This window comes from Ceratina calcarata, unplaced genomic scaffold (assembly GCF_001652005.2).
Source record: "Ceratina calcarata isolate Rehan_Ccalc_2016 unplaced genomic scaffold, ASM165200v1 scaffold115.2, whole genome shotgun sequence".
In the NCBI taxonomy this organism is placed as follows: Eukaryota; Metazoa; Arthropoda; class Insecta; order Hymenoptera; family Apidae; genus Ceratina; species Ceratina calcarata.
In genome coordinates, this window is record NW_017132446.1 from 1,189,524 (window position 1) to 1,215,346 (window position 25,823).

Consider the following 25,823-nt stretch of genomic DNA (forward strand, 5'->3'; position numbering starts at 1 on the left):
TAATGTACAATAAAGTGTTACTCTTAAATCTTACGAAATTTAACGTTGACATATCTAACAATTGTATGAATACGCATTACAAAATACTACGTTACGGAAAGAAATATACTTTCCTTACAACTATTATGTACGACTACGGTATGTATAGAAATAATTATAAAACATTTACATCTGTATGATGAATTTTTCAATTTAATCCCGGTGTTTATTACCTTTATCACTGTTGTACTCTGTATATATATAGACGACCGATGTCACACTCGATAGAACAACTCGGATACTCTGACATCCTATTGGATAGCTACAACCTATTCGTTTCCCAAAAAGCTGGCCGTTATCAAAATTTATATTTCGATCCAACGGGAGATTAGCGAAATCAATTTTAATTTCAGGAATTAGGTTTATCTTTAATTATTCGCGATCCTCGATTTCAAAGCACGAGCACGTGCACGCCTTCTGCACTGCATCTGTACAAGATTTCGTGCTCGAAGAAGGAGCAGAAGGTACAGAGGCGAGCTATTTTATCATGTTGACGGACGTAAATTTCTACGGCAGCTAAATCTGATCGTAAACATTTCGCAAGGACCTGGATCGTCAGATATTGTGCGTTAATGAAGAACGTATGATCGCGATGCTTGCTTTGAAGGATTACGGCAGTAGCGACGAGAACAGTGAATCGGATAATGACAATGAAAAGGAAGAGGAGAAAAACGAGGTTACCAGCGTCGAGGATTCTCCCAACGCTTCTGCCGTTGAATCCTCTCCTACGGAAAAAGTGGTCGCCTCCCTTAATTTACAAATTTGCTCTGCACCAGAAGTGATTCCCACGGTAAGCATTCGTTCAGAAGTTTCGCGATCCGAGAAATCTCATCTACGCACGTGACAGTCGATTATATGGCCAGACTATTTATTCAAACAATGTTTCACTTGAATTACAGGGCACTGAATTATGTACGAACCATATAGATTCCACCGTGAACGAGGTAATGCACAATCCGAAGTATGAGGAACTATTCGCGCCTGACATCGGGCCTGAAAATCCGTTTAAAACACAACAGCAGCGTGCTGTTAAAAATATTCTATCTGGATACGTGGAGAAAGCTCACATAAGCGAGTTCCAGTTTGAGAATCAGAGAAGAACGTTTGCTAGTTATGGTATGCTTTTACCTCAATGTAAATTTGTAAATTTTATAAACTGAGAAAGTTAAACATGATAACATTGTAGGATACGCGCTGGATCCAACCGTGGATGGTAGCGCAGAAGAAGGTAGGACAATTATAGGTGCCAAAGAAGCCGCAGAAGAGTCTGGAGGAAAAACTGTATTCGAAACTACTATGTTGAGGCCTGCTGATAAAAGAAAACGGCAGAGAAATGATGATCCTGCGGATATCGAAGGATTCTTAGGTCCATGGGGTGGATACGTGGATGAGAAACGGGTTATCAAGCCGACCGAAGAGGAAGCGGCTGAATTGGAAGAGATATTAGCGAAACGGAATAAAAGAGGAAAACCGACCGAGGAGAAACCACTCGAAGAGAAGACAGTGTTACATAGTAAGTTTAACTCGCAACGAACAATAATATGAAACTTGACTAAAAAATACTGAGAATGGTTTCTCTTGCAGTTAAAGATAGTGTGGACTATCAAGGCAGATCGTTTTTGCACGCTCCTCAGGACGTTGGTGTAAATTTAAGATCGGAATCGCCGCCCGATAGATGTTTCTTACCGAAGGCCCAGATTCATACGTGGGAGGGACACACGAAAGGGATTTCGCAAATCAGATGGTTTCCACGTACCGCGCATTTGCTACTTTCTTGCAGTATGGATTGCAGAGTAAAGGTAAAGTATACGCACACGGATCTATCGTCTAGTATAACATACGAATTTCTGTATTTACCGGGCATAGTTGTGGGAGGTTTACAAAGACAGGAGGTGCGTCCGTACTTATTACGGTCATCGTCAAGCTGTGCGAGATATAAGCTTCGATAACGACGGGAAAAGATTCTTGTCAGCGGGATACGATCGCTATGTAAAATTGTGGGATACGGAAACGGGCCAATGTGTAAGCCGATTCACGAGTCGGAAAATTCCGTACTGTGTCAAATTCAATCCTGATCCGGACAAGCAGCACCTCTTCGTAGCAGGCACCAGCGATAAGAAAATTATATGCGTGAGTTTTAGTTCAATTAAAACTCTGAATTTCACGTGAATTACCGTGACTCAATTCTTCGTTCCTGTTACAGTGGGACATCCGCTCCGGTGACGTGACGCAAGAATACGACAGGCATTTAGGAGCTGTGAATACGATAACGTTCGTAGACGAGAACCGAAGATTTGTAACAACTTCGGACGATAAAAGTTTGCGGGTCTGGGAATGGGATATACCGGTGGACATGAAATACATAGCCGATCCTTCGATGCATTCGATGCCAGCAGTCACGCCTTCGCCTAATCAAAAGTGGCTTGCTTGTCAAAGCATGGACAACAAGATCGTCATATTCTCAGCGTTGAACAGATTCAAGATGAATCGTAAGAAAACTTTCACGGGACACATGGTCGCTGGCTATGCCTGCGGTTTGGATTTCTCTCCGGACATGAGGTAAGAGGAGATCCTTCTTTCGACTTTGGACCACCGTTTTAATCTCTCGTTATACTCTTCATTTTTTATTTTATTTTTTTTAAGCTATCTCGTCTCGGGAGACGCGGACGGCAAGTGTTATATTTGGGATTGGAAAACGACGAAACTGTACAAAAAATGGAAAGCACACGACGGTGTATGCATCGACGTGTTATGGCATCCTCACGAACCGTCGAGGCTCGCGACGGCCGGTTGGGACGGAAAAATCAAATACTGGGATTGAAGGAATACGCGCGCTAACAGGCGAACAGAGATCATCGAGAAACGATTCGTTGCTATACGAAATAAACTACTATTTTACGTTAGATACATGTATGTACGTCCATACACCGCTTTACACGATACTTTCACAGTTTTTTAAGATCTTTCTTAAACTCGACTGCGTTTACGTTCGACGTAAACAATAAAGATAATTAATTGGCAATTATTTTCCTTTCGCATTATGCAGAGTATGTACGACTAGCTAAATGCATCGATGGAAAGAAATCTGTAATACGCGGCGCATACATAGTTTAAGCTTAGATACGTATATAGCTTGATATACGTTTGTATGTATGTAGGACTCGATGCCGAACACTTCGTCGGGCGTAAAGCATAAAAATCAATACTGAGCACGAACGCGTCGTAATGTCTGCCGCGTTTGTTTCGTGCGATGTCGCGCTTCAGTATTTAATGTCTCCTACCATTGCTACTGTGTCAAGTTTCTCGAATCCGATTGTCGAATCTTAACACTACGCGGTTTTTTAATTCAATACAAATATTATGTTAAATCGATTTGAACGCGTCGAATGTAAGTGTAACTACGGAGATATCTGAGCATGTACATATGTACATACCTGTAATACGTACTGCCGGCGCGGCACCGTTTCCAAATCGGAAGATAATAATATTCTCCTTTGATTTACTTAGTTGTTTCCGATACGATGTGCTGCGTGTTCGTACGAAAGGAATCTTTAGACTGATCGAACCTTAGGTTAGTCAGGTACGTTCTTAACGCTTCGTAACAATGCGGACACGTGGTTGTCGGTGTACGTACACGTACGCTGCACAATGTCCGATTTATAATGAAACTAGCCAAGTGCCTCTATTCGTGTATATATGTGCGTAACGAAATGTTTAGCTTGATAATGGATGCTCCTGGGTTGGGGTATTCGTACCACCTACCCTCGGCGGGATGGAACCTTCGAGTTAGAAACGTACTCTCGCAGTTCAGCGATCTCTTCAGCGAATTTAATAAGTACATTGCGCCCGCCTATCATCATGACCGATGCGAAAGGTGAATAAACAGTAACATTTTTACCGAACGCAACAATGGCAACGTTTATTATTCCTTTCTTATTCTTCAGGTCCGTACAAATGCGATTGTATTCTATGCATAAGAGGGAATTCGTCATGATATTTGTCGGGTTTTTCGCGTGTTTCGGATTAGCAGTATTCATCGGACTAGCAGGTGAGTTTATCTGCTGCTACTGTTTCGCTGAATGTCATAGCTGATCGTCGCTTAGGTCCTCCTATCACGTCGACGAGTGAACAGAGAGCTCATTTAAACGGCAGCGAAGTTGCCACTGGCCCTTTCATCATGAAAACGCCTCTGTTATCTACGTACAGCCAACAGTTGTGGGTGATCGGAAAACTGTTAACGTCGAATAACGATGGTAACGTACGCGTGGATAGACAATAAACGATGACGAGCATGGAACGCGTAACGTAAATTGCTGTACGGAATTTTACAGACGAAAGATACGACAAGAGTTTTCAAATAAGCATCTCTATAGACGGTATCGGAATCGATCGAAAACTCGTACCTGTCCTATCCGCGGAAACCGGGCACAACAGGTACGCGAGTCTGATTCTTTACGAGTCTAAAAACAACGCTAGATAACGTGCATGTGTTTTTCTTATAGAACCAGACACTTGAAATGCGAGAGGCAAACTTGCGAGGAGATCGTCGTTGCCCACCTCGGATTCCTCGATTACAATTACTACATAATCACCGTCCGTTTCCACGGTCTCGAGAGCTTCCACGAACGTTATAACATACGCGAGCTCACGTTCTACGTCAGTAAGCACTGCATAAAGTAAAACGCGTATCGTTAACGCATCTTTCCGATTAATACTGTTCGTAAACGCGGAGACGCTCGCGCACTCGATAATGTTCTTACTTGTTCATAGTTTAAGAACTATAATCCAGCGTTCACGGAGTTCGAGATCTGGTTTCGGTTCATCTTCTTATTAACCGCGTTCGGAGTTATGGTAAGTAACTGCGTTATCGAGGCGCGAGTAGTGTACTCATTACGCGAGTCAATTTTTAGTGCTGGTTCGGACATTCGCTTCGGAAGTACCCGTTGCAGGACTGGTCGATAGAACAAAAATGGATTTCTGTGCTCCTGCCCTTGTTGATATTATACAACAGTAAGACTCGATTCCCGTCTTCTTTCGACACCGAAGGATTAGTTAATTAATAGTGTCTCTTTCAGATCCGCTCTTTCCAATGACATTTTTAATGAACTCTTGGGTGCCGGGTATGGTAGACGCGATTCTGCAAACGACGTTCCTCTGCGCGGTTCTCATGTTCTGGTTGTGTGTATACCATGGCCTGAGACAAGTACGTTTTCTCATCCTAAGCTTCTTCATTAAGTTTCTTCTAAATATGTGTATAATAAATTGCAATCGTCTTGTTTGCTTTTTGTAGAACGAAAGACATCTGATCACGTTTTATTTGCCAAAAATTCTGATAGTCGGTTTGCTCTGGTGTTCCGCGTTTATCCTAGCGACATGGTTACGTTGCACGGAATTGGAGGACCCAACTTATAATTACGTCTTGGATACATCAAATTACTTTGTAAGTATCCACGGTTGGACATCGATCGTGTGTACGTTGAATCCGCGCAACGAATTTTTAATTGGCATTCGGTATTCTTGCAGGGATTCAAAGTGTTCTTCTTCACAGTAGGAGGATTTTATGTGGCGTATCTACTTCTCTTAATATTAAAAGCGTACAGTGAATTAAGATCCATGCCTTATTTCGGTACGCGCGAGTAGAATTTTCGTAAATTTCTGACGTACGGAAATCCACGGTAACAAACAATTTGTAGGAAAACTTGTTTCTTTCAGATCTTCGTTTACGTTTCTTAACGTTACTCGCTGCTGTGGTCTCGTTTGTTTGCGGTTGTGTGACAGCACGACAATTCGGTGCTGGAATTTTCGAAGATAGCTTCGCTTCTCGTCTCACCACTTACTATCGTTCGTCCGCTCAGTTTATGGCACTCTACGGACTCCTCAACTTTTATCTCTACACGATGGCTTACGTGTACGCGCCAGCATCTCAACAAGTATATGGACAGCGTAAGTATTTTTTAATATTTCTTCTGAACGCTTGAATTTTCCTTTAACACCTGCTTTGATCGACCTTAGATACTTCTATAACTAAGGACAATCCGACGTTTTCTATGATAAATGATTCCGACGAAGACGTTATTTACGGTTCAGACGAGGAAGTTGCGTATGGTTCGGACGAAGATAGTCGGAGGCCTTTAACTCGTGCACCTCGGCCCACAACTACTACTCATTAATGCATCTAAAATTTTTTGAGAGGTGTGTGCGAGAGAGAGAGATTGAAAGAGAGATTCTAGAAGTTAAGTAGCAGAACGAATAATAGTTGAGTCATTTGAACCAGTGGAAAGTACTTGTATCTCATTTACAACAGTTATACCTATATCGCGTAAGACCACCGCGTATTGAATGTTTACACATGACTGTATATTATAACTCTGTATATTATAAACGATGAACGAGTCTAATAAGTGCGATGTGTGATATTTGAAGATGCAACGATTGATTATTGATCATATATTCCTATTGGTAACGTTACGAGTGTACGAGAGGACGGAGGATTTATTTTATCGGAACTTAGAATTAATATTCATGTATAATACTGTACATTATATGCACGATGTGTATTGTAAAGTATTTCGCTATGTGTCTTTTAAAACAAACAACGTTTTATGTATTAACGAGTACAAATATAATTGTCAACTACACGAATTAAGAAAATGTTAATTTTATTGCCATCCATAACAAGTTTGAGTACTCCACGCGAAACGTTTTTATAATAGATATTGCATCACAGACATTATTTATATTATATACAGAAGTGTATATGAATACGTACAGCGTGTGCGTGTACATGGTTCAAGCATCGAGTAAGATACGCGGTAAGAAACTGTGCAAACATCGTTGCGAATAGTACATCTCCGGGTGTGCCTATAAGGATCATTTGAATCATTCTCTAATATCGAATTGTGGGCACAGATTTCTGTTACTCACCAGTTCAACGTTATCATTGAAATTCGTTTTTTGGAACAAGATATTCTGTTCGGTGAACGTAAGACCGAATAGCTCGCAATCTGCTCGAACCTTGTCTATATCGTTGTACAGCAATAGTTGTTGCAACTTAAGCCCAGGGAATGTGAGAACTTTACTGTTGTACCCTAAGCTCATCACTTTCAATGCTGTTCTACAATATTTAACAGACGATAACATCGAACGAACAAGTATTTGAATCTGATTCACTGAATAGGCGAGACATACCTCCTCAATTTTTGTATGTTAGTCATAGCCGCGCAAATGAGTATCGGGTGAAGCCTCGGGATCAGAGAGCAGACCCGGACGTAATTTCGTAAATACCATGCGAACGATATTTCCAGTGCCAGATGCACTTCCATCGATCTTCTAAGGAACGACAAAGTAAACGTGACTAATTGAACGGAGGAATTGTAAAGAAATGATGGAAATAATGTTCTGTAAGTACCGCAAATTGAGAGGAAGCCGTATAGCTCTCTTTAAAACTTCAGTGTCACCAATGTTCAAAAGGATATATAATGCTTCCATTTGCTGACGGTCAGCGTTCAAACTCAACTCCCCCATACATTTTGCGAGAATTCCCAAAGAGGAATTCAGTTCATCACTATCAGTCATCGTTTGCGTATCGTACAAAGCTATTAAACTTCTTATGCACTCGCCAATGTGTTGGTCGTTGATCTTTGCATTAAATTCAACCAAAGGCCGTTCACATAATCTATGATCGCAAATATTTCTCAATCCTCTTTCGATTTACATGGCATACGTTTATATACGTATCGAAAATCTAGTAAGGTACCTTTGCGAGGAGTAAACTAAGAATCTGACTATCTGTTCCAACAACTGAATATTCGTATGAGCGTCGATCCTTTGAATAGCAGTGTCCTGTCTAATAGCTCTCAGCCGATCAAAGATGAAATCGTATATCACTACCCAGTCCACGTCTGATCTCGTAGCTATTCTAGTTGCAAGTAAATAACATGCACGTGTATGTAAATCCGTCAATCTATCGAACGCATGTACGAACTTATATACCTTGTAAATAAGTATCTAACAGTAGAAAGAAGAACAGAAGCAGGTCGCAATTGATGCGGATCGGTCATGTTCAATCCTGCTGCCGGTCTACTGAAGCATTTTATAGTTTTCATTGGATCTGCCTTTGGAAATTTCATTTCCTTGGTATTCTCGTCGATTTCGAATCTATGCAACAGGCCTTCTCTTTCTCTGCTGTAAGTGTCGGTACGACAAGATGTAAGTTGCCGAAAATGCGTTTGAAATGTTGAAAGCTAGGACGCGATTAGGAGGACGGATTGTAAAGATAAAGGAAAAATCGTTCGGTAATCAACTTACATCCAGCGTTCTTTTTCTGGACACATCAGCAGGCATACTCCTTGTATAGTTTCGGACATTCTTAATGAAAATCGTGTTAGTCAATGCTTTCTTAGCTTGCAACGATGCTTACACAAATGGATTATCAACATAGACTCGAAAGACACTGAACCTGAAGAGAAGAGCACGAGCACATTGCGGCTTCGTTGTTTGTCAATTGTTTCAAACAAACATACATCTGTAGACACATAATTACATACATATGCATGCTGTACAGAGTATACAGAGGATGCAGAGTACACAGACGATACAGAGTACAAATGTATTCATATATGTATTCCAGTTTCCAGTCGCTAGTTCATTGAGAAATAATGAGAAAAAAATTCCTCAATGCACGTCGCTATGATCGAAATTCCACAAATTTTACGACTGATTCTTATTCATTTATAAACGAAATTAAAATTTCTACAAATTCTTACAAATAAATATTTATAATTCGCGAGGTTCTCGTTTAGAAAAATGTATTTTTGGTAGCCTAAGGATTTCTTGTCCACGATTTGGCGACCAATTGAATGATCCCGCATGATGATTTAAGTCGCACCTGAACTTGCCCCTAAAAGGAAGTAAGGATAGGCGTCGCTGATCGCCATCAAATCATCCTCGCTAGAAATCTGCACGCGGACCGCTTTTTAGTAATCGAAGTTCTCGATCGTCAGTTCAGTTACAATATTACAGAAAATATTGAAATAATCGTTGAAAAATGTCGACGGTAGCTAGCCCTTTAGCTGTTTGCGGTGTCCGGCAATTCGGAGCACCCGTAAGAACACAGAACGGTAAGTAATGAACACGCTCTGTCTATGTCAAATTTGGTTACTCTTCAATTCATCTGATACTTGTTTAATTACTCTTTAAAGTGCCTGAGGCTTATGAAAATAAATCAATCTTAAACATCCTTTTCTAGTTATGGCTGCTTGTGCAATTGCGAATATTGTTAAGAGTTCCCTGGGCCCCGTTGGCTTGGATAAAATGCTCGTGGATGACATTGGTGTAAGCAAACATTCACATCGAATATATAATTGAATCTATATGAATTATAAAATTAATGTCTTCATTAATGTCACAGGATGTTACTGTCACAAATGATGGAGCAACTATCTTACGCTTGCTCGAGGTCGAACATCCAGCTGCGAGAGTTTTGGTAGAATTAGCTCAACTGCAGGATGAGGAAGTTGGGGATGGAACCACGTCAGTTGTAAGTTCATTTGTTCAATACATGAATTCTTGTGAAATTAATATAAACATTTTGTTGTAACAGGTAATAATTGCTGCTGAATTATTAAAAAATGCAGATGAACTTGTAAAGCAAAAGATTCACCCAACATCTGTAATCAGTGGTTACAGGCTCGCTTGCAAGTAAGTCAAAATGTGCGCAATACACTTGAGAACATAAAACATTCATCGTTTATATTACAGAGAAGCCTGTAGATACATTCAGGAGCATCTAACAGTGGGTGTGGACGAGCTTGGAAGAGACTGCTTAGTGAACGTAGCGAAAACTTCTATGTCAAGTAAAATTATTGGAGCGTATCCTTTTCTAGATTAAATGTAGACACATTTGTATTATTTTTGCCTTTATCGTATTTCTTTAATAAATGAATAATAGTGATGCCGATTTCTTTGGGAACATGGTCGTCGATGCAGCGAATGCTATAAAAGTCAATGATGGAAAAGGAGGATTTCTGTACCCCATAAAGGCAGTTAATGTTTTAAAGGCTCATGGAAAGAGCGTCAGGGAATCCATGTTGGTACATGGCTACGCGCTGAATTGCACCGTAGCTTCGCAAGCGATGCAGAAGAGAATAGTGAACGCGAAAATCGCTTGCTTAGACTTCTCTCTGCAGAAGACAAAAATGAAATTGGGCGTCGAAATATTGATCACGGATCCCGAGAAGTTGGAAGCTGTGCGACAACGCGAAGCGGATATTACGAAAGAACGTATTCAGAAAATTATTGCAGCGGGCACGAACGTTGTTTTTGTATCTGGAGGAATTGACGATCTTTGTCTGAAGGTATATTCGCGGAAATTATAATTTCGTATATCGATAATATCTAGTTATCTTTCTTTGCAGTATTTCATAGAAGCTAAAGCAATGGCAGTTCGAAGATGTAAGAAGGCGGACTTGAAGAGGATTGCAAAGGCTACAGGCGCGCAGTTCCTTACTTCCTTGACGAACATGGAAGGGGAGGAGAGTTTCGATTCAAGTTTCCTCGGGGAAGCAGCTGAAGTCGTGCAAGAAATGGTTTGCGACGACGAGCTGATTCTTATCAAAGGGTTCGTCTTAAATTCATTTAAATATAGAATTCGCGTGTCAAGTTCGTTATGATAATTAAATTGGATTGATGATAGGCCAAAAGCAAGGACAGCGAGTTCTATAATATTGCGTGGACCGAACGATTATTACTGCGACGAGATGGAACGTTCTGTGCACGATGCGTTGTGCATGGTCAAACGAGTTTTGGAAAGTAAACGCGTGGTCGCGGGAGGAGGCTGCGTTGAAGCGGCGCTTTCAATTTACTTGGAAAATTTCGCTACCTCTTTAGTAAGTTCCTTCATGATCCTGATAATACGCACTTAGTACGTCTCTGTACTTACATTTATATTTTACAGAGTTCTCGAGAACAATTGGCTATCGCTGAGTTCGCCAGATCGTTACTCGTTATACCGAAAACGTTAGCAGTCAACGCTGCACAGGATGCCACGGATCTCGTCGCTAAATTACGCGCTTACCACAATTCCAGTCAAACGAAAGCAGACCTCGCAGATTTGAAATGGTAAGTCTTAATAAAATTAACGAAACATTAACAAAAGTTCTTATTACGATTTCCACGTTCTTTTCTAGGGTTGGCTTGGACCTGCTCGAGGGTACTATCAAAGATAACAAGAAAGTCGGGGTATTGGAACCAGCGATTTCGAAAATAAAATCATTGAAATTCGCTACAGAGGCAGCGATCACTATTCTCCGAATCGACGATATGATCAAACTGGATCCGGAACGATCGAAGGATAGATCGTACCGTGACGCGATGGAAGCCGGTGAATTGGAAGAGTAAAATCTAAGCGCATTTAACAATTTTTCTTTTTTCATACGGTTCATTATGATATTATGTCATGATCAATGTGACATATGAAAAGAAATTAAATTATTCTTTACTGCGCGCGAATACCGTTCACTGACAAAACAGACATTATGATTTAATTACAATGTCGATACGTTAAATTTGTATTACATTTAGATATTTGCTCTGGTAATGAATAAAATAATGCTTTTGCACGTAAAAATTTGTTGTAATTTCTTCCACATTTCTAACAATAGCATGATGACATTAATCATCCCTTTTTTCTTTATGATTCACGTGTCATATACATGCATATTTCCTAATTAAACAAACAGGAAAATGTTTAAGCATATACTAAATATAATGTGTTCATTACTCAAAGTGTGATTTAAAAAAATAACACTTTCGGATCTGTTAACTTAAAGTAACGATTTTTAAATATATTTAATACAATGAATACACGTGTTATAAAAAAAATATACGCCATCATGATCTTTATCACGCGCGTGTGTATCAGCCTCTACACACGTCTAAGAAAGTAAAGTGCTTACAAATTAATATTAGTTCTCTCGTTAAATTAATAGATTCTAATATGTAAGTATGTAACACAGTTTATTAATGGAAAATAATGGATTAATATTTTTAAGTATTATGTGATATGTACTTTAAGAATCCCAATTTCAAAGAAAACAGTACAGATATCGTTTCCCATTTTATTTTATAAACAGATGAATATATCGATTAGTGAATCATGATACTATTTACAACCAGTAATATGTTGCAGCAGTCGATTTCTTTTTCATGACATGCCTCTTTTAATAAGATATAACGTGCGGTGATAATGGTTCGCGGTGCTTGCCGTGCAAGCGTAGTATTTACAATGAAATATGATTGCTTTCGAGAATTTTCCACGTCAGTTTGATAAAATATAGCTTTCTTAAATATGATTTAACACTCGTATCCCATGATATATAATAGGTATACGTACGTAACAATAAATTATGGAACATTCTTTATGACAATTGTTAATTAAATTACAAACCACAGCGCTATATTCTTTGAGAAAATAGCAGCATCAATCGATCTGTTCTTTTCTTTACAATGATTAACAAATGTACTTCGAAATATGCTAAAGCAATTCTATGATAAGAATTGGAACGGAAAAATGTGACCATTAAATCCATGCTCTTTGGAATGTTATTCATGATTAAATAATACCGGATCATAAATTTGTAATGAAAAAGAAAATAACTAGACTGATTATAATTAAAGAATATAATATGTATATCGATTTGAAAAATAAATTAATCACGCTCATGTCTCCCTAAAGTATAACTGCAATACATAAAAGTATTATCCAAAATATCCCTTTGATTCTTCCATTAATAATTGTTTACAATAGTAACTAATGTATAAGTATTCAAAAAGAGGAAACTATCGTAACATCATTCGACATGATTGAACTTGAAAGATTTCAGAATAATACATACGGATGTAAATGATACTGTAATCTCATGAAACTTCCAACAATGATTTCTTTCCCTTGTTTTGATTTATACAAAACGTATACGTTCCTGTACCAGGAGTCTAAAACATGATTTATAAAATTCTTCCTTGACGATCCGAGATATTACTATAGAGCTTTATATATTATTTTACAATCTTTCAAAAGAATTTATCGCACGGTTCATGTACGGTTAAAAATAACCATAAATCCTCTCCCCCCGGTATTTTTAACAGTAAATGTAAAGTAAGAAGAAACCTAATAGTTTTATAACGCCGGAGTCTCGAATTTTGGTCCTTTGCTGACTGAGATATCAGCGTACGGGTATCCTTGATTCAGTTCTAATACTTGGAATTTCTTGAGAACTAACAACGTGTAGAATTTTTGTGCAACCTGGAAGAAAACGAATCGACACGATATTATGAATTGTACAATTATGTGAGAAGAGTGACTCCTAAGATATAATACACACCTGCTTGCGATTGTTCTTGTATGCCATTTCCGATAGTGTAAGCCTATCTTTGGTATCTAGTTTACTTTTGATGACGTGATACATGTGCGCAGCCCTCTTGTTAAGAACTCGCTCTTCGAACTGCTCGTACGTTTCATCGACCTGTTGTTCTTCTTGCTGCAAAAACGAAACGAGCAAATTACATATCCCTGCTCTTATTACATTTAATTATAAGCGAATGAAGAAACGTACAGGTCCAACCGATGGAGGGAATTCGTAATCCTCGTGATTCCATGGTGTCGCCGGTCCTCTCTCTGATATAGCGGGCGTGTGGGGTAGTTGAGGTTGTTCATCATATCCTACGTATGGTACTTGAGGTTGCGCCTGTTATATACATCAAAATTAAGTAACACTTCCTTAGATATATAATTTTCGATTTCAGGGTTCGGAATTTACCTGATCGTAACCCATGTTCTCCATTTGAGGCATTTCAGAGGCGGGTGCGGGAGTAGCTTCCGGTTCCACTGACGCAGGTGGAACGACTGGTTCTTCAGGTGCTGCGGCAGCTTCGGTAGGAGGAAATTGAGGAACTTCTTGAATCACGGATGTTTCAATGGCTTGAGGAGTCATTTCCACTTCTTCGATGGGTGGCACGACGTTGCTAACGTCGGAAACCGACGGTTCCGTTGCTGGCAAGGACACCTCAGGCTGAGGTACAGGAGATTCTGCGGGAGGTAGACTCGTTTGGGCAACTATGCTCGGGACTTCGACTGCTTCGGTGGCAACGTCTATTGGAACCGGTGCCGGTGCTGAAGGTGCTGGTTTTACCTGTAAATTAGAATACGACACGTTAACAAACTCGATATTTTTAACTATTATTCGGAAGTATAAATAGTAACGTACTTCTTCGTCCGCTGGTGCTTTTCGTTTGCGGGACATGCGTTTGTTGAGAATGCTTTGTTCAAACGCATCAGCTTCTACGGGTTCTCTCATTTGTTCCAAAGGCATGCCGTCCTCTTCACCAGCTATACGACCGAAGTCTTCGTGGTCATAGGACTTGCTGGTCAAATGTCGCTGATAATTCTTAAATAACACACGTGCGGGTATTGGTCTGCCCGGGAGAGCAAACAGTTTTTCAACTCCGCCAGTTTCCTTCCAGTGCATTAATCTTTTCGTAGGCGGTGCCAGATCCAGCGTTGTGATAATATCGCTGGTGTCTGACAATTGTGCCTTCATCTCTTCGCCGGAAATGTTCTTCACTTCATCCACGATGAGCTTGCGCTTACGTTTCGCTTTCGTGAATCCTTTTAAGGCAGATGCGTCGACGGGTGCCAGAGCGAAGCTCTCTTCCTCGTCATGCAACAACGTAGTCTGATCCTGCGGCGGAGCTTCTTCAATTGCTTCCATCGGCCGTTCCTCAGGGATAGTTTGTGGGGCCGGAGTGAAACGTCGACTCGCCACGCTTATTCTTCCTTCGATTTCCTCAGACGCAGCCGGAGTCGCGGGTCGAGATTCATCGGAACTCATTCCTCCCATGGGTGACGCCGAACCACCGAAACGATCTCCCATTTCTTCTTCCGATTCGTCGTGCACAGACGGTGCGGCAGGGACAACACCTGGTTCTTGCGTTTCTGTTATCGCACTGACCTCAGGTACAGGTACTTCACCCATAGGTGCTTCGTCAAATAAACCGCCCTCGAACAGACCCCCAGATATGATGTCTTGACCAAGATGACCACCGAAACCATCGTCTCTAATAGGCATATCTATGTCCATAGCTTGTGCCGTTACCGATGGACCTGGTACAGGCTCCTTTTCTTTTTGTTCTAGAGATGCTTCAATTCCTGGTCCATCAGTGAACAACATATGCGTCTATAAAATGAACATAAATTTAATTCCCTATAAACTTAATTATATTTTAATATTAAATGTACTAAAAAGAAAAAGATACCTGATCTAATGAAGGCTCCACAGCACCAGCGTGTCTTAATAATTCTGGCGGTTCTGCATCGAAACTCATGTCACCAAATCCCTGATCGTGTGTAACCAAAGCTAAACTACCATAATCCTCTCTCATAGTTATTTCCTCCGCACGCGACTGGTTCAAGCTAAATTGTGCCTCGATGTCCACATCTCTGCAACGGAACATTACAGATTAAGAATCATAAAATAAGGATTTGTTTCTTATGACTGGCTCAGAGATTTCATTTACTTCAGTTCTGGCATTGCTGTATCGAAGTCATGAAACACCTCAGGTAACGTAATAGCCGTTACAGCAGCTTCCCTGTGCTCTTCTGGTAGATCCACCATGCCAGGCCTAAAGGCCATTTTAATTTTGACAAAGGCTTCATTGCAGTCGGCCAGCAAATATTTGGCTTTTCTTGAATATATGCGTACTACACCCAGCAGCAAATGACCTGATGTTCTCAAAGCCATTTTCACCTGTGGCAACACCAAAAAGATATACGACGATGCAACGGATGAATAAGAAACAAGTAAAACAGATATAATTTCCAATTACCTTCGGTTGTAATATACCATCCACAGACTTTTCGATATTCGTTTCAAATACGTGTGCTTTGGTCAACTTTTTGTCCCAATGCGCGGCTAACCAAATACGCGCCAACGGGCCTTTCTTGGCCAACACGAAATGCGCGTAAAACATTTTTAATTCGTATTCTCGTGTATCGTCGTAAATAAATCAGTGTCTTGCTGGTGTTCGCGCGGTTAGAATGAAACAGGCGGAAACGATTCAATTCGGTCTGTTTGTAAACACAAAGCTAAACAGAAGAGCTAATCCGTGAACGCGATTTCCCGTTAGCAACATAATTATCGGGTTGTATCGATTAAACCGGTCGACGGGTCGGTTTACGGGTGATGTTCGCGTTTATTAACATTGATGAATGTTGAAATCTCGAGTCGTACGGACTCGAATACGTCTAACGATCATGCAATCTTGCCCAATTTAGTAAAATGTCAACACATCCTTGCATAAGATGGCGTTTCTGTCCGTAGTTTTGGCGGTTACGCGTAAGCTGTTGAACACGTAGCACAGTCTGCTTGTTCGACGCGGGAAATGATCACCACGTTGACAAGCTATCGATGAGCGTTGAATTGGCGATTTAATATTTCGCGAAAAATAACCCGGTTCATTGATATATCAACGGATATTTCACACATACGGTACGTTTCTTTTCACCGCGTCTTCACGGTCGTCCGCAACTAGTTTCACTGGATGCTCTGAAACTCCCTCCACCGATGGCGTGCGGTAGCGTTCGAAAAACTATCAAATTGTATTCTCTTCGAGGGACTGACTTCTACTAACTTCTCGTGGAATAATCTGTATTATATCGAACGAAATGAACGTTGTTTATAACTTGTTCTTAATGTGACCTTAAGTTTTGCAAACGTTTATAACACTATAACAGCTTTGAAAAATGATATCGAGAAGAATTTTTTACATCGGACGAAGAACAATCTGTACAAATATGCAACTGTCTTTCGCATTAGAAAATAGGTCAAGTAACAATTCCAAGTGTTTCTATTTGAATCCTTCATGTCCAGGACAGAACTTGAACCTGACATTTAGAAGATTCAAAACTAAAGGGAAGAATACAAAGCAAGTAATAATTTTAACTATTTCTATGAGATTTCATGTTGCTCTAAGATCAGCTCTATTATTCATGTGTATATTATTTTAGAGTAGAGAGAAAGATGAAGATGAAGAAGATGAAGAAAATAACTTGGATGTTGACGATTACTTGAACACTGAAAAATCGAAGGTGGTCATGGCTAAAGTACCTTCCCTTCGTTTGGATGCCATCGCCAAAGCAGGATTTGGACTGTCGCGGAAGTAAGTTAATATACTTACTATATATATACTTATATTTAATCCATCTTGTTTCAGTAAACTGGAGAAGGAATTTTACCGAAGTAATATACGTCTAAATGGAGAAAAGTGTATGAAGAAAGGAATAATGGTATGAATTCTTACGATCAAGTTAAAGGCATTCAATTTTTAACTGGAAGTACATCAGACTTTAACTATGTAGATAAGCATTGGGGATGAGATCGATCATATACAGGGTCGAAGTTCTACAAATGCCAATTTCCTTATAATAAACAGGTGCATACTGTTATCGGTAAGTTTAGAGTCCGAAGACGAAGACATTGTTGTTAAATTACTTCAGAACAAGTCTCTATTAGTCGAAGATTATAAAGACAAGTGGCACAATTAAATTTAAAAATAGCGATATTATGTGCAACTGATTCGTATAAATGTTGAATACCTACAATAAATTTTTAAAACACGATACTTCCAAATACGACTCTTTATTTCCATTGTCGTAAGGGAGAAGGAAATCAAGTATTTTTAAAACAAAATACTCATTAGAAAAACGTATAAAATCCGGGGCGGTAGGGGGTGATTTGTACATCGATCTAGCACATAGACAACGTAATCGTTAAGTACATACACAATAGTTATATATATATGTATATAACAACTATCAACATAAAATATAAAAACTTCACGCTTTCACGTCTCAGAGATCATGTTCTCTCCATGCTTCTTCCTTTGTGCGATTCTACGCGATCGTATTCGATACGGTTCCTACGTTTAACGATAAGGTTCTATGTAGCATGGCTAGTATCACAAATCTTAAACATTTTCTCCCGAATGAAACGCATTCCCTAAGAAGTTAATACGGTTTTATACAAAAAAAGAAAGACTTAAACGATACCTATGTACAACGGAAGATTGTGAGAACGATGCAATATTAAAAAGAACTTATTCTCTACATTACTGCGACATACGAAGCACGAAACGTTGTATATAAAAACGCGATCGATATAAGAATCTATGTTATTTCTACGCCATTCACTATCTCTATAAATTACAAAATGTTTCTAAGTGTATACGATTAACAATGCTACGATTATACGTATTACACAGTTAATAGCTGCACGACGAAGGTCTCCAGTGATTAATGATAAAAACCTACAACTAACTTTGTACAAAAGCGGATACATCTCTCTTCACTGAAAGTTAACAAATATTCCTAATGCTAAATTAGTTGAAATGTTAATAAAACTTTCGAAAGACAAAAAGTAACGAGAAAAATGAGCTCGGTAGTATGAGTTCAGTTTTTCGGCCGGAAACGGGACATGTAGAAATCACAATCTGAACAGTAAATAGCCGGCTCGGTGACCTGTTTCTTCCGGCAGAGGTGACAAGGCGCGATCCTTGTACCTCCGACCGCAGGTTTCTGTAAGGTCGATGTATTCTGAACCACCTGGCCGTTGTTCTTCGGCGCGGACACGAAATGCATCTGCTTGCTCTGTTTCGACACCGGTGGATGTTGGTACGTGGGGTACTTCATGTTCGACTGAATCTGACCATTTTGCAACGCGTTCGGATACGTTTGATTGGGAGCTAAAATGTTTTGTTGATCAGCCTTTTGCGGTTGCCTTTGATAGGTGTCGTGTCTCTGCGGATAAGCCTGTATGTTCTGCTGTTGCTGGTAGGAGGTCGGAGGATTGGGCGGCGGCTGATACTGTGGAAGCGGCTGGTTCATTCTGTTCTGCTGAGGAACGGATTGATAGGGATAACCCTGATAGGAACTGTGGCTGTACTGATTTTGATACGGACTCGGCGATTGTGTTGGCGGATACGAGAATTGTTGCTGCGAGTGTTGAACTGTTATCGGACTCGCGTTATGATTCGTGATCCTTTGATTCATGTTCGCCTGCTGCTGCTGCTGCTGTTGCTGCTGTTGCTGCTGCTGGGACATCTGCTTGTTCATCTGATTGTGCTGCTGCTCCAGTTGATAATAAGTTTGGTAGCTGTTCTTTTGGCACATAGTTTTTTGCTGCTGCACGTTGTTTTGAACATATTGCCCGTGCATCTGAGTGGGATAAGGACTGGCTGGCTTCTGAGTTTGAGACAGAGGAATGCCCTGATTCCTCGGGTGAGACGTTTGCGCCTGAGGATAAGTCGACTGAGACTGCAAATATGGCATGTATCCATTTTGGGAATATCTTATCTGTTGCTGGAGCTGAGGCGAATACGATGTTGGCGGTTTGGAGACATTTGGGAGTCCTGGGTAATTCTCCCGGACGACGTCCTGTCCCTCGTTCCCATACGAACCGCATAATTTCTTGTCTGACAAAGATCCTACAGACTCGTTCGAATTTTGTCTTCCGAACGTGGGTTTAATAGTGTCGGGTATGGGTGTGGGGTTCACGCTCCTCAGCTGATCTTGGAACGGAGTCGCGGGGACACTGTCGGCTTCGCTTTTCAGTGGAAGAGTCTGTTGCTGGAATTTAGTAGTGGTACAGTTCTCTCGGTTCATTTCTGCCTCCTGAAGGCTTCTAATTTCTCGAAGGACTTGCGCGGTCTCCGGTTTGTTCATCGCCGAACGCAGAACTCTCTCTAGAATCGGATTAGGTATGTACGAATCCTTTTCGTCATCCTCCGCAGTGGCCACGAGGACGACTTGATCGCAGAACGACACGCTCTTCTTTTTTCCAATCCGTCGCTTCACTTTTCTCGGTGCGATGTCTTCTTCGCTTGGCAGGATCGTCGTGTTCTGAATAGTGTTCTGCATGGCAACTTCGCTGATGTCGTCTTCGGGATAGTCGACGGGCAAACCATTCTCGTGCGGCAACGTTAAGGACATCGACATGATCGCTTGATTCAATCCGCTCTGCTGCATTTGCATGGGATTGCTCGGAGCCGTGCTTAAAATGAAACTGTTTTGACTGGAACTGGATTCGAAACTCGAGTTCATGATCGACTGACTCGAGGAACCATCGGTCTTAGCGAAGTTCGCGAGATTCTCTGTAGAGAGTTTTATCGGCCTCGATTCATCTTGAACATCTTGAGAAGCGTCTGATAACGGAGAGGGTGAAACACAATTTTGCTTATTCGCTATTTTCTGGTCAGGTTCCGTTTTCGCGACAGGTTGCAATTTGATTTGCTCGAATCTCGCTGCCATATCTTTCACCGAGGAGACGACTCTGGGACAGTCAGGTACATCGCGACTGGTCGGGTCATAGTTCTGTCCGAGACTATTCATCATCAAATCGCTCGTTCTTCGAGCAATCGTCGGCCCCGAGATCGCTGGTCCTGATCTCAATTTCGGTATATCCTGATCGAGAGGGCCCTGCTTCTTCATCCTCCTCTCCGCTTGCTTGGCTTGCAGCTCGCGTAACCATGTTTCTCCGGATGATTTATCCTCTCCCTCCTGCTCCTCAGGCCTCTTATCCTCTCTAGTACCGTCAGAAGCTAGAATCTGATCTCTCTTCATTTGTAACTGCGACAATAAACTGCTGATATGCTGATTCTCTAAGTGTTGTTGTCGCTGCTGCGTGGATATAGCTTGTTGCTGCTGCTGTTGCTGCTGGTATTGTTGATATTGCTGCTGATAATGTTGCTGTTGATATTGATATTGGTACTGCTGTTGACTCTCTTGAACGTAATTGGAACCCTCGTCGATCGGAGGAGGCGGTGGTGGAAAATCTTCGCTCGCCTGTCTCGAATGGGACACAGAGTGAATCGAGGGATACGGCGGGGGTGGAAAATCTTCGCTGGGTTGCCTCGAGTGAAAGACGTTCCCATTTTCGGGATATGGAGGCAGTGAGTCGACCTGATTCTGTTGTTTCACGGGGCTCTGTTCGTTATGCACATCCGCTCGAGTCACTACGAAAGTAGGCTCATACAGAATCCCATTAGCGTATTGCACCACGTCGTCCTGGATTCTAGGTTTGCTATTGTAATTCGACGCTGGCACGTTCCCGGAGTTTTGTTCCATGCCGTACGAGGGCAAGAATGGAAGGGAATGAGACTCGGATGAATAATCCGTGTAGTTTGGCGTTCTGTTAGCTCCAGCGGATGAATTTTGCGCGTTCACATGATTCCAGTAGGCACCGTTCTGCTCCTGAGGCTGGTTCGTCGCACACTGATCCTCCGCTGATGGGTACACCGATTTCTCCGACTGCTGCTCGTTATGCACTTCGCCCGAACACTTAGACTTGCTAAGCTGAGAAGTGGTTCTGAGCGGAGGAGGCGGCGGTACCTTCGCCACGTGTAACACTTTACCGGCGCTGCCGTGGAAGCTCTTCCTCATCAGGCGACTTCTCTCCAGATTCGGATTGCCGGTGCTGCCCGGGCCGCCGTTCCCGTTACCGGTGAACTCCAGGTGTCCCTCTGAGAGGTAACCACTCAGAGACTGGGACACCTCGTTGCCCTTCAAACCGACGCTGGAATCGTCCACGGACTGCTTTGGCAAGGTGTTGGAGGGTCCCTCCACGCTGGCGTTCGCCTGCCCGTCTTGTCCCTCGCGCAGATCCGGCATACTTCTATTCTTTCTCTTGATCAAACCGCCCATCAACAGTTTCCTACGGATCTTATGCTGCTTCTTACCCTTCTGTTCACCGTTAGCATTGTTACTTGCTTGCGAATTTCGCATATTAACGACCGCGTCCAGATTTTCCTTAGGCTTCTCCGCTTTGGTTCCTTTCGGAGAGGGTGAAGCTCGAGAAGGAGCGATAGAGAAGTCTTTGGAGACATTCTTATTTCTCTCCTCGCTGCGAGCCCGTTTCTTGTCCTTCTTATCATCGTCGCAGCGCTTCGTGCGACTGAACAAGCCCGTCCTCTGCACCGGCCGGTCGTACAACATGTACTCTTCGTCTTCGATCACGTTCACGGCTGTTGCCTTGCTGCGCAGGGTCTTTTTCTTCGGTAACGTGGCGTAGATCTCGATACTCTTTGTAGTAGGCTTGTCAGTGTTCGCCGTTGGAACGTTCATTAATAATTCCCGACTATTTTGCCTGGAATGGTTCCCTTTGTCCCTGGAACTCTGTCGCGAGTGCTGGCTGGATTTACTGTTCTCCCGCGAATGTCTACCTTCCGGCGCACCTTCTGAAACATGAAGCACGCTCACATTTAGCATCCTCTCGTATTACTCTAAAAATTATGTCGAACTTCATATCCTTTTGATGACTGACCTTCCTTTTCTCCGTTCGTCGTCGCCTGCTCCTGCAACATCCTTCTGTGCAGACTCCTGGTCCTCATCACGCAGGTATTGTGCTTCATTCTCGCTATCGTGATCGTCTGCGGATTATTGTACGGCGCGTCCATTGCGGCTCTGGCTTTGCTGCTGGCTGCGCTGCACAAAGCCACCGCGGTGCTAAGATCGCCCGCATCTTCAGCTGCTCGGGATTTGTCTAAAAGCGCGTCGGTTTCCTTGCAGAGGCGCTCGCAGTCGTCGCTCGATGACGCTTGGTAGCCTTCCGGAATCTGGGCAAGCTATACAAGTAAATTGATTCAATTCTGAGTTGCACTTTTTAAAGACGCAGAATCTTATAAAAAACAATGATATAATAGTAATTATTTCGGGATTTCTATAGTACGTACCTGTAGGTTGTGCTTCAGGCCCTGTTGGAGCGGAAGGCTGTCAGTGGAGGACAAAGAGTAAGAGTCGTATCCAGCGTCGTAGTGGCCGCTGCTGCTGCTAGACAGTTCGCCGGACTTGCTGGTGGGACTCTTTGGGACTCCCGAGTTCCTCTGCATCTTGTTCACGATGTACAGATACGGATTGTCCATCGTCGTCGAGGAGCTCGAGGAAGCGCTGTTCCGGTCGCCGGACCAATTCCCAGAATCCCGTCTCCTCGGGATGTTCAGGTGATCCGGGATGCTAATGGCATCCTGCGGCGTCGAGCCTGCGCTCAGACTTCGCGTCAGCTGCATCTGCTGCTTCTTCTGCTGTTGCATCACATTCTCGACGGCTCGACGACTGATGTACTTCGATTCCGTGTCACCGTCAACCGAATCCACGCACTGCCACAGAAAATGCAGATGCATATTAATAATTTTGATCGTTGGCAATTAAATATAGAGTCGATCGGAATTGATGAATACCTGATTTCCGAAGATGTTGTTCTGTATATCAGTCAGATTCTGATAATCGCTGTAGATCCTGCGTTGGGTGTAGGGATGAGGAGGACTGTCAGGGTTGGGCGTGATGGCACGCCTCGCGGTGTTGTTGATCGATGGTTTCTCTGGGCTGGGCGTGATAGAGCGTCGCATGTTGTTCTTCGGAGGCGTCTTCAATCCATTTCCGTTCGGGAACGGCGTCACGGTTTTCGGCGCGTTCTCCGTATTCACCGGCGTCCCGCCAGGAGTTGCATAGAGTAACAGCAACGGCTGGTATCTACCCCTTCTGCACTTCTCCACTACTTGTTCCCAACGTGGACCGATTTCCTTGACAGTGGCATCGTCGAAGTAAATCCACACCTGGAGATTCATTGTTCTTTACACCGAGGCCTTAATATTAATTGTTTAAAGAATTTGTAATACGAACCTTGAGTTTAGTGTGAAAGAAGAAAGTGGAGTAATGTTTCCCGTAATACGTGACCACTCCCACAAGGTTGTGGACCGTGGATGCGCCCCATCGGGAGTCGACCACGCTGTGGAAGACGTCGCTCAGTCTCAAGGATGTTCCCACAGTCGCGAAAACGTCCATGATATGCTCCAGCGACGGCCGTTCGCTGTCCCATACGACACCGACCGACACGATTTCCGGCCGGTTCATCAGAGTCCGGCAGATTTGGATTTTCGCACCGCAAGAGCTCTGCGAATAAAGAACAAGCCCTTCCCTAATCATCTTTACTAACTTAACGACCATTCGTGGTCAAATGATTATAAATAAAGTATGGGAGATTAAACGAGAACAATTTTTAATTAACATCATAAAAATTCATACAAATCGCAGCATCCGCGGTCTGCCGAACTGCCGCGAGCGATAGTTATCGTTCCACTTCAAAGAGAAAGTCTATGGGATATTGTTTCCAAGAAAGGCCGCAGAAGAGTGTGTAGCTGATCTTACTAGTCGGATGAGTCAAACGCGTGAATCGTAAACGATGAAGAAATTTGGTCCCGTAAGGAAGAAAGTTTTTTCAATGGTAAGTTACTCACCGGACAGTCCCTGATGTCACCCATCCCTCCGGCTTTCCGAAGAAGCTGACCGAACAGGTCAGAACAGTTCCTGGAACTCGGTGGGGTTTGCCGGGCTTGCGAGGTCAGTGCCGATGCTGACACGTAGTGAACCATCTGAGGACAAAATAATTAATTACATGCAATTCTAGTGGAAAATAAAAATCAATTGCGATTTTATGTTCCGTACGTTCAACCTGATCACGCTTCAAATTTACATAATTGGATGAATGAAAAATATATGAAGTTGCATAAGAAATTGATCATTTGCCTTCCTAGTAAAAGTACTGGGTTCGAATTTTCTCCTGGTAGAGCAACTCCGATTCGTTGCAGGCAAGTAGTCAGCCAGTAAAAGCGATCGGCCATGACCGATACGGGATTGCAACTAGTTTCGCGTTTTTCTCCGACCGAACGGCGATAGTCGATGCAAGCGCACGAACCAACTCCACCCACGTGAGTCGTAACGCTCGCGTTTTGCACTGGATTATATGCGCTCGAAAGGGCATCGCTTTTGTTCTTACTCGAGTTACCAAACGGAGTCGAACTCGTACAATGAATTGGGAAACCAATTCTTCATTTGCGGTTTCGACCGAACGCGTTCCAGATTTTATCTCCGATTGAATTTCGCGTTATTAGAACTGTGACTGTTACGATTAGAACAGTGCATTGTTTCTTATCTCGTTCATTTGCAATTCAAAAGAGCGACTTTTGATTAGTATCGACTATTATAGAAAAATATGTACGATTATATTATAATTTTTATGTTCTATCATGCAGGAGGCTGAGAACCGACTAGTTTAATGACAAGGAAAACAGATATGAAAATAGAATGAAGTGTAAGAAAATGAGAAAGGAATTCCCAGAAAATTATATAATTTAATCTTAGAAAAAGTGTAATTATGTCGAGCGAGTGGGCAAAATTACGACTTTCCTTATTACGTTCGTTCAGAAGCCATCAACTGTATTCTTCTATATCGAAACTTCGCCACAAGTAATTGGACGTAGCTAACTATGTAGAAATTTAATTAACTGTACGCCACAAGGTGTCTTCGAGCTGCTTTGTTAGGGGGAAAACTTTTTTCAACGTTCTTTGCTTGTTTATTTAATAAGTTTAGCAAACAACCGCAGTTTGACTTTCTAACACAGTTTTACAGTTTCAACCAGAATTCGCTGTAGCGGCAAAATGTGATTCACAAAAAGGGGGAGAAGTAATTAGGGTAGTTTCACTTTCGAGGCGGAAATGACCGAACTCGTTCACGCAATAACGATTGCCCGAACGCGCGCGTACGCAACGATTGAAAATCGTGGTTTCTCGAGGCGAGAAAAATCATATTCAAGCATCGTTTCCCAATAGGAATGATTAAGGATGTTTTGGCTATACAGTCAATCCCAAAAATTTATGTACCTTAGAAAAACGCATTTCTTATAAT

At 42.0% G+C, this 25,823-nt stretch overlaps 7 protein-coding genes across 11 annotated transcripts in view; 4 read left to right on the forward strand and 3 right to left on the reverse strand.

Moving 5' to 3' along the window:
• Nucleotides 1-406: 406 nt before the first annotated feature.
• On the forward strand, nt 407-3,411 carry LOC108623896 (pre-mRNA-processing factor 17). Its single transcript, XM_026812778.1, has 7 exons — nt 407-829; nt 939-1,155; nt 1,226-1,552; nt 1,624-1,838; nt 1,906-2,169; nt 2,243-2,598; nt 2,683-3,411. The coding sequence occupies exons 1-7, from the start codon at nt 623-625 to the stop codon at nt 2,858-2,860; spliced, it is 1,764 nt and encodes a 587-aa protein (XP_026668579.1). The 5' UTR covers nt 407-622; the 3' UTR covers nt 2,861-3,411.
• On the forward strand, nt 2,893-6,681 carry LOC108623905 (transmembrane protein 181). 3 transcript variants are annotated; one of them, XM_026812784.1, is made up of 14 exons: nt 2,893-3,427; nt 3,547-3,619; nt 3,758-3,913; nt 3,984-4,087; nt 4,143-4,292; nt 4,371-4,473; nt 4,542-4,695; nt 4,810-4,890; nt 4,950-5,049; nt 5,115-5,242; nt 5,330-5,479; nt 5,563-5,665; nt 5,752-5,982; nt 6,052-6,681. In XM_026812784.1, the coding sequence occupies exons 3-14, from the start codon at nt 3,765-3,767 to the stop codon at nt 6,207-6,209; spliced, it is 1,611 nt and encodes a 536-aa protein (XP_026668585.1). In that variant the 5' UTR covers nt 2,893-3,427; nt 3,547-3,619; nt 3,758-3,764; the 3' UTR covers nt 6,210-6,681. The 3 variants fall into 3 exon arrangements, with proteins under 3 accessions (XP_026668585.1, XP_026668587.1, XP_017878252.1); XM_026812786.1 differs by having other exon boundaries at nt 3,547-3,610; XM_018022763.2 differs by having other exon boundaries at nt 2,893-3,913.
• LOC108623913 (SAC3 domain-containing protein 1) lies at nt 6,682-8,765 on the reverse strand. The gene is made up of 7 exons (XM_018022775.2): nt 8,347-8,765; nt 8,032-8,223; nt 7,796-7,957; nt 7,448-7,714; nt 7,228-7,368; nt 6,964-7,153; nt 6,682-6,900 (listed from the first exon to the last, which is right to left on the reverse strand). Exons 1-7 carry the CDS (start codon nt 8,403-8,405, stop codon nt 6,829-6,831), a joined length of 1,083 nt encoding a protein of 360 aa, XP_017878264.1. The 5' UTR covers nt 8,406-8,765; the 3' UTR covers nt 6,682-6,828.
• A 183-nt stretch (nt 8,766-8,948) lies between these two features.
• CCT1 (chaperonin containing TCP1 subunit 1) lies at nt 8,949-11,616 on the forward strand. The gene is made up of 10 exons (XM_018022910.2): nt 8,949-9,158; nt 9,287-9,372; nt 9,449-9,577; nt 9,641-9,738; nt 9,799-9,909; nt 9,989-10,394; nt 10,455-10,657; nt 10,733-10,925; nt 10,994-11,157; nt 11,226-11,616. Exons 1-10 carry the CDS (start codon nt 9,086-9,088, stop codon nt 11,434-11,436), a joined length of 1,674 nt encoding a protein of 557 aa, XP_017878399.1. The 5' UTR covers nt 8,949-9,085; the 3' UTR covers nt 11,437-11,616.
• Nucleotides 11,617-11,852: 236 nt separating this feature from the next.
• Nucleotides 11,853-16,062, reverse strand: vtd (RAD21 cohesin complex component verthandi). Its single transcript, XM_018022898.2, has 8 exons — nt 15,919-16,062; nt 15,610-15,839; nt 15,349-15,532; nt 14,301-15,269; nt 13,854-14,225; nt 13,650-13,781; nt 13,419-13,574; nt 11,853-13,339 (listed from the first exon to the last, which is right to left on the reverse strand). Exons 1-8 carry the CDS (start codon nt 16,060-16,062, stop codon nt 13,214-13,216), a joined length of 2,313 nt encoding a protein of 770 aa, XP_017878387.1. The 3' UTR covers nt 11,853-13,213.
• Nucleotides 16,063-16,680: 618 nt separating this feature from the next.
• LOC108624009 (uncharacterized protein C6orf203 homolog) lies at nt 16,681-17,720 on the forward strand. Its single transcript, XM_018022936.2, has 4 exons — nt 16,681-17,020; nt 17,099-17,250; nt 17,305-17,377; nt 17,450-17,720. Exons 1-4 carry the CDS (start codon nt 16,835-16,837, stop codon nt 17,633-17,635), a joined length of 597 nt encoding a protein of 198 aa, XP_017878425.1. The 5' UTR covers nt 16,681-16,834; the 3' UTR covers nt 17,636-17,720.
• ec (ubiquitin specific peptidase echinus) overlaps nt 17,714-25,823 on the reverse strand; it is a 63,519-nt gene continuing 55,409 nt past the window's right edge. For all 3 annotated transcript variants that reach the window (XM_018022923.2, XM_026812722.1, XM_026812721.1), the window contains 6 exons: nt 24,376-24,510; nt 23,762-24,031; nt 23,320-23,694; nt 22,816-23,238; nt 22,407-22,707; nt 17,714-22,320 (listed from right to left, as the gene is read on the reverse strand). In XM_018022923.2, coding sequence (XP_017878412.1) covers nt 18,539-22,320; nt 22,407-22,707; nt 22,816-23,238; nt 23,320-23,694; nt 23,762-24,031; nt 24,376-24,510 — 5,286 coding nt within the window. In that variant the 3' untranslated portion in view covers nt 17,714-18,538. The remainder of the gene's footprint in view (nt 22,321-22,406; nt 22,708-22,815; nt 23,239-23,319; nt 23,695-23,761; nt 24,032-24,375; nt 24,511-25,823) is intronic.

Excerpts from the sequence above, each read along its gene's own strand:
- LOC108623913 (XM_018022775.2), bottom strand. The coding sequence starts at position 8,405 with ATGTCCGAAACTATACAAGGAGTATGCCTGCTGATGTGTCCAGAAAAA. Across the intron at positions 7,958-8,031 it reads GTTAGATACTTATTTACAAG|AATAGCTACGAGATCAGACG; the intron begins GTATATAAGTTC and ends ACTTGCAACTAG. Across the intron at positions 7,369-7,447 it reads CGGCTTCCTCTCAATTTGCG|AAGATCGATGGAAGTGCATC; the intron begins GTACTTACAGAA and ends GTCGTTCCTTAG.
- LOC108623905 (XM_018022763.2), top strand. The coding sequence starts at position 3,702 with ATGAAACTAGCCAAGTGCCTCTATTCGTGTATATATGTGCGTAACGAA. Across the intron at positions 5,243-5,329 it reads TATACCATGGCCTGAGACAA|AACGAAAGACATCTGATCAC; the intron begins GTACGTTTTCTC and ends TGCTTTTTGTAG. Across the intron at positions 5,983-6,051 it reads TCAACAAGTATATGGACAGC|ATACTTCTATAACTAAGGAC; the intron begins GTAAGTATTTTT and ends GATCGACCTTAG.
- LOC108623896 (XM_026812778.1), top strand. The coding sequence starts at position 623 with ATGATCGCGATGCTTGCTTTGAAGGATTACGGCAGTAGCGACGAGAAC. Across the intron at positions 830-938 it reads CACCAGAAGTGATTCCCACG|GGCACTGAATTATGTACGAA; the intron begins GTAAGCATTCGT and ends CTTGAATTACAG. Across the intron at positions 1,553-1,623 it reads AGAGAAGACAGTGTTACATA|TTAAAGATAGTGTGGACTAT; the intron begins GTAAGTTTAACT and ends TTTCTCTTGCAG.
- CCT1 (XM_018022910.2), top strand. The coding sequence starts at position 9,086 with ATGTCGACGGTAGCTAGCCCTTTAGCTGTTTGCGGTGTCCGGCAATTC. Across the intron at positions 9,910-9,988 it reads TCAAGTAAAATTATTGGAGC|TGATGCCGATTTCTTTGGGA; the intron begins GTATCCTTTTCT and ends AATGAATAATAG. Across the intron at positions 10,926-10,993 it reads AAAATTTCGCTACCTCTTTA|AGTTCTCGAGAACAATTGGC; the intron begins GTAAGTTCCTTC and ends TATATTTTACAG.
- vtd (XM_018022898.2), bottom strand. The coding sequence starts at position 16,062 with ATGTTTTACGCGCATTTCGTGTTGGCCAAGAAAGGCCCGTTGGCGCGT. Across the intron at positions 15,840-15,918 it reads ATGGTATATTACAACCGAAG|GTGAAAATGGCTTTGAGAAC; the intron begins GTAATTGGAAAT and ends GTGTTGCCACAG. Across the intron at positions 14,226-14,300 it reads AAGCACCAGCGGACGAAGAA|GTAAAACCAGCACCTTCAGC; the intron begins GTACGTTACTAT and ends TCTAATTTACAG.
- LOC108624009 (XM_018022936.2), top strand. The coding sequence starts at position 16,835 with ATGATATCGAGAAGAATTTTTTACATCGGACGAAGAACAATCTGTACA. Across the intron at positions 17,251-17,304 it reads GGATTTGGACTGTCGCGGAA|TAAACTGGAGAAGGAATTTT; the intron begins GTAAGTTAATAT and ends ATCTTGTTTCAG. Across the intron at positions 17,378-17,449 it reads GTATGAAGAAAGGAATAATG|ATAAGCATTGGGGATGAGAT; the intron begins GTATGAATTCTT and ends TTAACTATGTAG.